The following is an 11,263-nucleotide window of genomic DNA, read 5'->3' as shown; positions in this document are numbered from 1 at the left end:
CTAACAGGTCTATAATTACTTGTGTTGCCCTTTGACACTCCTTCATCAACTACTTGCTGACTGTGTACACTCCGCTATGTTACACTTTTTTCCGAAGGGCGATGGTGGCTTCCAAGATGATAATGCGCCGAGCCATCAGACACTTCTGTGCAGGAATGGTTTGAGGAATACAATTCTGACTTCCAGCATATCGATTGGCCTCTGAACTTCCCCCGATATCAATCCGATAAAGCACTTGTGGGACACTATGGAAGGGCATATCAGGCCTCTAGATACACCAATCACCTCGATATCTGCATTGCTGAACACATTACACACAGTTTGATTGGCCATACCTTCCGAATGCTACCGATATTTTGTTGAATCAATGCGACGTCGGATAGCTGCTGTACTGAGGGCAAAAGGAGGACCTGCGAATTGTTAAGCAACTGGTCATAATTCAGTTGATAACTCAGAGAATCTGCCATAGGATTCCGTGTCGCCTGATAATTTATATCCATCATATGCATTTTTCTTCTCTCCCGCGACTCTCATTAGTTCAATTGACATCCATTTAGGCCTAAACTTTGAACAATATTTCTTAATCGGTATGAAAAGCCTAGTAGCTTCCACGATTAATTCCTTTAAATGCTTCCCACGTAGAATTTTCTGTTGGTAACTTCATGAGTTGGTCCCACTATACAGAATTTAAAAACTGTCTTAGACCACTTTTCGGAAGCAAAAAGCCTCCCCTTTATCCCTGATGGTAATTATATCTTTAAGGAAATCCGAGATCAGTACACTCTGGTCACTGCCACCTAGAGTTTTCTTTTTCTGCAAATTCCTAATACACGAATAATCACGCTGGTAACCAAATCAAGAGTATTACTCTCTCTGGTTGTCTCCCGAACATGCTGCTGCTGCCGCTGAAAAAAATCATCCAAGAAGTCCACAAAAGGCTTGCTAGTATGCAAGTGACCAAACCACAAGTTCCAGTCAATATCTGGGAAGTTAAAATCCCCCATTATAAGACCTGATGATTTACTGGCCCACTCTATTTCTCTGTACAATCGTTCGTTGTACTGATTAGAGTCATTTGGCCTACACACTCCTACTCTTATTTTTGCTTTTCCAGTGCTTATGTCACACCAAACTGAGTGAACATTGCACTGCCCATCTATGTCAGCTCGATGCACTTCCTTAGATTTTATGTTTTTCTTAATTAACAGGTTAACCCCCCTCTCTTTCTGTCCTGTCTATCCTTTCTGTACATTGTGTACAGAAAGGATAGTCACCAACGATAGTCACCAAAGTCACCTTTCTGTACACATTGTTTACAGAAAGGATAATCACCAACGTGGTGTCACACACGTTCCTTATATGTGTGTGACACCACGTCTCTGATATCCCAACAGTATCCGCCTTTGATGTCTTGACCAGCACTTAAAATTCATCAAATTTATTTACTATACTTCTAGCATTGGTGTACATGCATCTATTCTTATTCTTAGTTGTCCCTATCGCAGCCCATTTATTTATTTGTTTTATAATGACTACCATCAGTCCCTGAAACCCGCAGCACCACGCCCATCAGGCCGCTGCATCCCATTCAACACGTTCTAATGGAAGTAGTGCAAGAATCACTTTCACTTCTGCCTACGGCTAATTTTAACATTTTAGTCTGTGGCTTGCTCCGCCTCCCCAAGAAAGCTAGCAGATTACCGACCCACGTAATGCTGCCTCGATAGCATCAGCAAACACTCTTGCACCCTTTCGATTTAAATGCTTCCCGTCCCTGTAGAAGCAGTCTCTCCTGTAGACAAGCACCGACCACGCTGAAAAAAAATTATAATCCATGAGCCTTGCACAATCCCTGCAGGGAGGCAGGGCTGTAGACAAGCACCGACCACACTGAAAAAAAATTATAATCCATGAGCCTTGCACAATCCCTGCAGGGAGGCAGGGCTGTGTCGAGCCATTCTAATACCTGAGGCAAGATTGAAAAACTGCTACTGCTGTTAATGATGGCAACGTTGACAATTATTTATTCTTTCTTTTGGCGTCCCTTTCAGCTTTCAAGCTGAGTCGAGATCCTCGTTCGCCTCACCCTCGGCACAGCTCTGCCCGCATATGATGTATATGGTGGAGGGAGTATATGATGAGAGCCTTGATTGACAAGGCTCTCATCATATACTCGCTCCTATCGTGTTTGGGAAGAATTGCAGACACTTTCAAATTTAACCCACATGACAAGTTTTCTTAAACATTGACCTGTACTTGTTAAGTAAATCAGATCTCCTACTCTCAACGTCATTAGTGCCAACGTAGTAGTAGTGGCATGTGAAGCAAGGAAGCAAGTGTATGAACTTATGCAGCATCAGCCAAAAAAAAAAAAAAAAAAAAAAACAATCCCCATTAAATATTTGTCCAGTTCCTCCTTAAATTTATTTAATCTATCAACTTCCACACTGGCAGATGAAAGTTTGTTCCAGCAATTAACCACACGCTGGCTAAAGGCAAATTTCCGCAAATCTATTCAACCTCTGTCCTTCCTCAATTTCAATTTATGCCCATTTAGGTTTGTTATCTGAACAATGGAAGAATCCCATCAGAATTCAGCATGCTCAACCCATTCAAGGCCTTATACACCTCAGTCAGATCACCTCGCAGGTGCCTAGTCTCCAGCTGCTGCAATTTGCAGAACTTAAGTCTCTCCTGGTATGAGGGTCCCTTTATCCCCCCCACTAATCTTGTTGCTCTTCTCTTCACATCTTTTCTAAAATGAGACCCCCAGACCATCATGCAGTACTCAAGGCAGGGCATGACCATTGCCTAATACAGAGGGACAATCACCTCCTTTTTCCTACTAGCAAAATTCCTGTATATCATTGACACACCCCATGTAATACCCCATGACCTGCCCTGGCAACCTGTTTGCATTGCTCAGAAACGTAATATCTAACTGCACAATTACTTCCAGGTCTTTTTCATTTTCTACCACCTTAAGTATAGTACCACACAGTTGGAACGTTTCTCTGGGATTACTTCTACCCATATGCATTTTTCAATGTTAAACTTCATGAGCGTAGAATATTTTGCTTATCATTGGCCATTCTCATGAAGTTGCATAAGTCCTCGTTGGTCACCAAGTTTTCATGTTTCTTTAAATTGCGCTGAGTCGGTTGAGCGCAGCGAGCTTTAGATACTCATTCATCTCTCTTTGGATGATCGTTAAAGTTTCGAAAGAGTCTTCTTCTCGTAAGCGCGTTACAAGTCTATGCAGTTCATACTTACATATTTCGATCGTTTTGCGAATGTCCAAGTCCGATTCATACAATTTACGATCTAGTATGAGCCCTTCATTGGTGTCAGAGATCTTGACTTTTGAACTCCCAAAATCTTAACTGTATAAAAGTCGCGTTATTGTAGTCTGTCCTGAGGATACAAGGAGGTGATTATTCCCTTGTATAAGGCAATGGTCAGGCCACACCTAGAGTACTGTATACAGGTCTGGAGGCCTCATTTCAAGAAGGACGTAGAGCTGCTGGAACGAGTACAGAGAAGGGCAACAAGATTAGTGAATGGAACAAAGGGGTGCTCTTACGAATAAAGGCTTAAGTTTTGCAAATTACACTGTCTGGAGACTAGGCACCAGCGAGGTGATCTGATAGAAGTGTATAAAGCATTGAATGGTTTGAGTATGCTCAATGCTGATGGGATTCTTCCTCTCGCTCCGAATAATCACCTGAAAGGGCATAAATTCAAATTGAGGAAAGACAGATGTAGGATAGACGTGTGAAAATTTGCCTTTAGCCAGTGAGTGGTTGGTTGGTGGAACAGACTTCCATCCCTTGTCGTGGAAGTTGATAGCCTAAATAAGTTTAAGGCTCAGCTGGACAGGTATTTTGAACGAACAGAAGGGTGAAGTGGAAGTGGTTTTTTTTTTTTTTTTTTTTTGGCTGATGCTGCATAAGCTTGCTTTCTTGCATCAAATGCCTCTACTAATGCTAATACTAATACTAATGCTAATGCTCAAATTTAATCAACACAAACACAATACAGTACAGTAGATAATTGTCGTGATGTGTTTTTCATTCATTGCAAAGCGATAAAACATAAAAAATATGTTGCTTTGCCAACAAACATTTCAGTGATTCCCTGGAAATCCGTGGAGGTCTAGATTTGTGAGAAAAACCGTTTGTGTGTGTAGCAGCTCATTGCTCTGACAGCATAACATTAATTTAAACAGTGGTGCATTTGGGCGAATTTTTATTAGCATTAGCATTTTAGCATTAGTAGAGGCATTTGATGCAAGAAAGCAAGCTTATGCAGCATCAGCCAAAAAAAAAAAAAAATAAAAAAACCACGTCCACTTTACCCCTCTATTCGTTCCAAATACCTGTCCAGCTGAGCCTTAAACTTATTTAGGCTATCAACCTCCACCACAAGGGATGGAAGTCTGTTCCACCAACCAACCACTCGCTGGCTAAAGGCAAATTTCCGCACGTCTATCCTACATCTGTCTTTCCTCAATTTGAATTTATGCCCTCTCAGGTGATTCTTCTGAGCTAGAGGAAGAATCCCATCAGCATTGAGCATGCTTAAACCATTCAAGGCTTTATACACCTCTATCAGATCACCTCGCTGGTGCCTAGTCTCCAGACACTGTAATTTGCAAAACTTAAGCCTTTCTTCGTAAGAGCATCCCTTTGTTCCATTCACTAATCTTGTTGCCCTTCTCTGTACTCGTTCCAGCAGCTCTACATCCTTCTTGAAATGAGGCCTCCAGACCTGTATACAGTACTCTAGGTGTGGCCTGACCATCGCCTTATACAATGGAATAATCACCTCCTTATCCCTGCTGGAAAAAGGTCCTGTATATCATTGACAATACTCCATGAGCTACTCTTGCAGCCCGTCTGCACTGCTCAGAGAACTTCATATCTGCCTGCACAACCACCCCCAAGTCCCTTTCATTCTCTACCACTGTCAGTGTTGTACCACAGTGTTGATACGTTGCTCTGGGGTTGCTGTTTCCCATGTGTAGTACTTTACATTTGTCAATGTTAAACTTCATTTGCCACCTCTCAGCCCATCTGCTCAACCTTTCCAGATCCTGTTACAGCAGCATAGTGTCAGTAGTGTCCTTGACAACCCTGCCAACCTTTGTATCGTCTGCAAACTTGGACATTAATCCCGATATACCATCATCAATATCATTTATAAATACAGAAAACAATAATGGACCCAACACTGAGCCCTGAGGGACTACACTAATAACATCAGTCCACGATGAGCAGTGTCCATTGATTACCACTCTCTGTCTTCTCCCCCTCAACCACCCCTTTCTCCATAGCAGCAATTTGCCTCCAATGTCACACTGCTCCAATTTGTGTAGCAGTCTTCCATGTGCAACAGTATCAAAAGCCTTTCTAAGATCCAAGTATATAATATCAAAGTTATTCCCTGCATCCAGTTCTTTTGTGACTGCATCATAGTATCCAATCAAGTTGGTCAGGCAAGACTTCCCCTTAACAAAACCATGCTGTGTCTGAGCTATAACTGAAGCCTTGTCTAAATGATCCTGCAGTGCTTCTTTAATCAGTGCCTCCATTAATTTTCCTGGAACAGAAGTTAAGCTCACAGGTCTATAATTACTTGTGTCAGCCTTTGATCCTCCTTTGTGAATTGGGGTCACATTTGCACATTTCCAGTCTATGGGTACCTCCCCTGAGTCCAAGGAAGCTCTCATAATTATGGCTAAGGGTTTGCTTACTTCCTTTGCTGCCTCCTTTAATATAACTGGATAGATCCCATCCACCCCGGGTGCCTTTCTTGTGTTTATCTTCAACAATTTCTCCTCCACTTTACTCCCAGTTATTTCAAGATTCTGTAGCTTACTGCTAGAGTTGAATACACCTCTGGCATTCCCCTCGCTGAATAACTCCTCATGTGTGAATGTCGATGCAAAATATTCATTTAGTTTGTTAGCTACCTGAGCAGGATCATCAACACTTGACCCATCAATATCAAGTGGACCAATCTGATTCATCCCTTTCCTTCTAGAGTTTACATAAGTAAAGAACTCTTTGCTGTTTTTCTTTGCATCCCTTGCCAAGGATTTCTCGTAATCTGCCTTCGCCTGCCTAACCTCCTTTGTAACTTGGTTGCATATCAACTTGTATCTATCATAGGCTTCTGTGTCATGTGTTAATTTGTATGTATCCCATGCATTTTTCTTCTCTGCCATATGCCTCATTAGTTCATCTGACATCCATTTTGGCCTAAACCTTGAACAATATTTCTTAGTTGGTATGTAAAGCCTAGTAGCTTCCAAGATAAGTTCTTTGAATGCTTCCCATTTTGAATTTGCTGTTGGTAACATCATGAGTTGGTCCCACTGTATAGAATTTAAATACTGTCTCAGTTCATCGTAGTCGCCTTTACGGAAGCAATAACCCTTCCCTTTACCCCTAATGGTAGTTACCTCTTTGAGTAAATCCCACTTCAGCACACTGTGATCACTTATATTTATATTATATTTATATTATATTATATTATATTTATATTTATATTATATTATATTATATTTATATTTATATTATATTATATTATATTATATTATATTTATATTTATATTATATTATATAAACTTATATTTATTATTCTTTTAAATGTCTTCTTTAATGATGAGTTAAGGGGCGCTGCGATCGTTGCAGGAAACAGCGTAGTGACATGTTTGATTTGATTTGTGGTAATTTAAATTCTATATTGTTATTTGATGCATAATTTATCAGTTAATGAATAAATAATATATTTTGGTGTTTTGTAACATTTTATAATGACGAAATCTAGTAGGATTTTCTCCGGCTTTCGAGCCCTTGGATTTGTAAGTAACCACGTGCCACTTACTTTGCGTTATGTTCAAAGACGCCACGAAAATCTAGCAATTACAGTTGTTGGAAGAAGTTTTCATACTTATGGATGTGGAAAATTCGATTTGCTTAGTGTCAGCAATGCCCATCCTGAGGATATCTCTTGTATGACAGCCGATTCTTATTTAGTATTTACTGCATGTAAAAACACTATTTATGCATGGCGAAGAGGAACAGAATTGCAGCACGTGTATAAAGGCCACGAAAATAATATTCATCTTATGTTACCATTCGGACTTCATCTTCTTTCAGTTGATGAAGATAGCAGTTTGAAAGTGTGGGATATTAAATCTGAAGAGCTCTTTTTAGAATTAGAATTCGGCAAGTCTTTCAGTATTAGTGCAATGATGCATCCTAGCACTTATCTAAATAAAGTTCTACTTGGTAGTAAACAAGGTAATATGGTACTTTGGAATTTGAAAACGTGCAAATTAATTTATACATTTCGAGGATGGGGTACTGCAATTACAGTCCTTGAACAGGCGCCATCAATTGATGTGGTGGCAGTTGGCCTCTCAACTGGTGGTATTTATATTCATAATATAAAGTATGATGAAACTATAATGAAATTTTTACAGGAGTGGGGACCAGTAACAGCACTTTCTTTTAGGACTGATGGTTGTCCAATAATGACATCTGCCAGTAATGTGGGCCATATTGCAATTTGGAACTTGGAAGACAAACAACTACAAGGCCAAATCAGGGATGCACATTACAGTGCAGTAACTGGTATGAAATTTTTACCACAAGAGCCACTTATGGTTACTTCGTCTCCTGATAATAGTTTAAAGATGTGGATTTTTGATACGCCAGAGGGTGGTGGTGGCAGACTTTTGCGTATCAGAGAAGGTCATAGCGCACCACCAAATAAAATTCGTTTTCACGGAGCAAAAGGACAACACATACTTAGTGCTGGAGTAGATAGTACCCTCCGTTCATTTTCTACTGTTGTGGATAATCTGAATAAAAATCTTGGCCAGGCTTCATATAATAGAAAATTAGCTAAGAAAAAGGGGGTGAGGCATGACCCAGGAAAAATGCCAGCAATAACAGACTTCACAACTGAAATAACCCGTGAAAAAGAGTGGGATAACATTGCTGCTTGTCACCATGGTTTGGGAATAGTGACTACGTGGTCATATGAAAGGTGCTGTATGGGAAACCATAAATTGTTCCATGAGCGCTTTCAAGGGAAGAGAAATGTTATAGCCCACTGTGTTGCTTTAAGCACATGTGGTAATTTTGTTTTAATTGGTTATAATTGTGGTTATGTGGACAAGTTCAACATCCAGTCAGGATTATTTAGAGGAACATTTGGTGAAGAGAAGGCTCATTCAGGAGCTGTTCGGGGTGTAGTAATTGATGGCTTGAATTTAATTACGGTAACTGGTGGAAGTGATCAAGAATTAAAATTTTGGAAATTTAAAGGTCGCACATTTCTTTCTTCTGTTAAATTGGATAATCCAGTTTCTCAGATGCTGATGCATCGAGAAAGTGGCTTAATAGCCGTAGCTTTGGATAATTTTATGGTAGTTGTGATTGATATAGAAACAAAGCAAATTATTCGGAGGTTTGATGATCACACAAGTCGCATTACAGATATGTCGTTTAGTTCTGATGCTAGGTGGCTATTAATATCAACCATGGATGCAGCGATTCGTGTCTGGGACTTGCCAACTGGAGCACTCATAGATTATTTCCATGTTTCTTCTGTGTGCAAAGGCCTTGCCATATCCCCAACAGGAGAGTACTTGGCAACTATACATTCGGATGATCTTGGGATTTATTTGTGGTCTAATACAACCCTTTATTCTCATGTGTCACTACAACCCTTACGTTCGGATTATGAACCCCAGCTCCTTGAACTTCCAGCTGTTTTTACAGAAATAGGTAAAGAGAAAAATAATGAAATTCATCATGAATCTTCAGAAGAAGAAGATCATTATGAGTTTAAATCACCACAGCAGATTTCTGATGAACTTGTTACTTTGTCTCTACTACCAAGCTCTCGATGGCAAAATTTACTTTTACTTGACATAATAAAGCAGAGAAATAAGCCCAAGGAACCACCTGCTGTACCAAAAAATGCACCATTCTTTTTACCAGTTGTTTCGGGATTAGATCCAAAGTTTGCAATTGACAGTGACTCCATCAAAGAGACTAAATCAAAACTCATGGCTTTTAGTCAGCTGTCTCCATTTGGTAAATTTGTTATACAGTGTGGTGAAAGATGTGATTATGAGCCAATTTTGCTTAAACTAAAGGAAATGAATGTATCTTCCATAGATGTTGAAATAAGGTTACTCTCACCTGAAAATGGGGGCTCGGTTCCATTAATGTTGCATTTTTTACAAGCTCTAAATTTTGGACTTCGCTTGAATCTAGATTTTGAACTAATACAGTCTTATTTAGGCTTATTTTTGAAGGTTCATGGAGAGATAATATTGTCTGAACCAGAACTTTATGAATTTTGTAAGGAACTTAAAGAAAATCAGCTTAAAGCATGGGAACGTTTGCAGTTAAAATTCAAAACTTCCCTTTGTTTAGTTAGCTATTTTAAAAGTGCTGTTGTATAATTTTCATAAATATTTGTAAATATCTCTGTGTTGTAAATATTTCGATTATACACAATTTTATCATCCAAAATAAATATTTTTAACTATTTTTGGTGTAAAAGTTTATCAGCAAAAATTAAATAGTGGAATGTTAAATAATTAAAAAGGCTGAACTCAAGAACATGGGTACACTTGATTCAACGCGTTGTGTGGCCGAATTCGGGACGGATTCAAGCAAAAGTGTGGGTTTTTTTTAATAGATTTTCATTTTTGGCTAGTGACAAAAGGTTATGTTAGTTTACATCACTAATTTGGAATGAAATCAAGCAAAGGAAGCCACATCCACAAAGTGGTACTCGTGTTCTGGAGTATAACTATTAAAAACTGTATATCTGATTTTTTTTTTTTTTTCAAAAACATAGTGGCATCGTTTATTTTGAGAGAAATTTCATTAATTGAAGTAAAATTTTAAAGCACAAATTTAACTGTATATTTTTGCTTAAGAAATATATTGGTTTTCTCTGAAGCCCATTCACATCCACTGGCATTTATGTAGAAGTTAAAAAGTTTTCACATAGTTTTTATGATACATTGCCTATTATTTTGGTGACGATTAGTTGCACAAGTTCAGGTGAATAGAATTTTTCAAATGCAGATCAAATACACCAAGTTAGTTTAGAAATCTGTAGTGTTTTGCATAGTGAAAGGAGCCACAGGCTTTTGTTGCACCAGTCATAAAATAAATAAAAAAACCCAGCTGACCATGAAATTTCCACAAGTTGTAGCCACTACTACTTACAGAGCCAACTTATTCCAGTAATTAACAACTTACTATAATCTTGTCTACCTCTTAATTTAAATTTATGGTTCTAGTTCTTGAATAATTTATAACAGCAAAAATTTTGCCTTAATTTCACTTCCTTCTCTTGAAGCCTTGCAGAATAATTAGGACCTCCCCGCCCAAGGTGTCTAGTTGCCAAGCTTTCGCTTATTTACTTGTCTTTGGATCCTTTCAAGAAGCCATGCTTGGTTAGTATTCAAAATGTTTTACATTTGCCTTTTGGGAGGGATGTTTTTTGTGTTTATTTATTTCCCCTGTACCTTAGTATTGCCGTCAATGGCAATTATCATTATATTACTACAACAGCTCTCCTCTCAAGCTACCTGACTGCAGAATCAGAGAATCACAGAATCAGAAAATTTTCAGGAGCTGAGGGATCTACCAGATATTCAATATGTGGAAGATCCTGTTTTCAGTTTCTCAAAAGAAGTGACACAAAATTATAAAGCAAATTCATTTATTAAACAAAACTTTTTATACGTATTTACATTTAATCTGTTAATACGCTGCCACTTTCATAAATTTTTTCTTAATTAACAAATAAATTCTCTCTACAGCTATGATCACTCAATCAGTCCTAAAAATAAGAGTAGGAGTGTGTTATAGGCCTAATGACTTGAATGAGTACAATGAACAATTGTACAGAGAAATAGAGTGGGCCAGTAAATCAGAATGTCTTATAATGGGGGATTTTAACTTCCCAGATATTGACTGGAACTTGTGGGTTGGTCACTCACACACTAGTCAGACTTTTGTGGAGTTATTGGATGATTGTTTTCTGCAGCAGCATGTTCGAGAGGCAACCAGAGAAAGTAACACTCTTGATCTGGTTATCAGCAGTGATCATTCGTGTATTAAGAATTTGCAGATAAAGGAACCACTAGGTGGCAGTGATCACAGTGTGCTGAAGTGGGATTTACTCAAAGAGGTAACTACCGTCAGGGGTAAAGGAA

The 11,263-nt window shown here is 38.8% G+C and overlaps 1 protein-coding gene across 1 annotated transcript; it reads left to right on the top strand.

The window, feature by feature from the left end:
- Window positions 1–6,780: 6,780 nt before the first annotated feature.
- LOC150082513 (WD repeat-containing protein 36) lies at window positions 6,781–9,490 on the top strand. The gene has a single exon (XM_090378660.1). The coding sequence runs from the start codon at window positions 6,821–6,823 to the stop codon at window positions 9,488–9,490; it is 2,670 nt and encodes an 889-aa protein (XP_090234786.1). The 5' UTR covers window positions 6,781–6,820.
- The last annotated feature ends 1,773 nt before the right edge of the window (window positions 9,491–11,263 follow it).

The sequence above is a fragment of the Mastigoproctus giganteus genome, chromosome 7 (genome assembly GCF_048544385.1).
Source record: "Mastigoproctus giganteus isolate SK-2022 chromosome 7, ASM4854438v1, whole genome shotgun sequence".
In the NCBI taxonomy this organism is placed as follows: Eukaryota; Metazoa; Arthropoda; class Arachnida; order Uropygi; family Thelyphonidae; genus Mastigoproctus; species Mastigoproctus giganteus.
Note: the sequence above shows the minus strand (reverse complement) of the source record. Positions and strands in the feature narration are given on the sequence as shown.

Bases quoted from the DNA above. Each gene is read 5' to 3' on its own strand.
- LOC150082513 (XM_090378660.1), top strand. From the start codon at position 6,821: ATGACGAAATCTAGTAGGATTTTCTCCGGCTTTCGAGCCCTTGGATTT.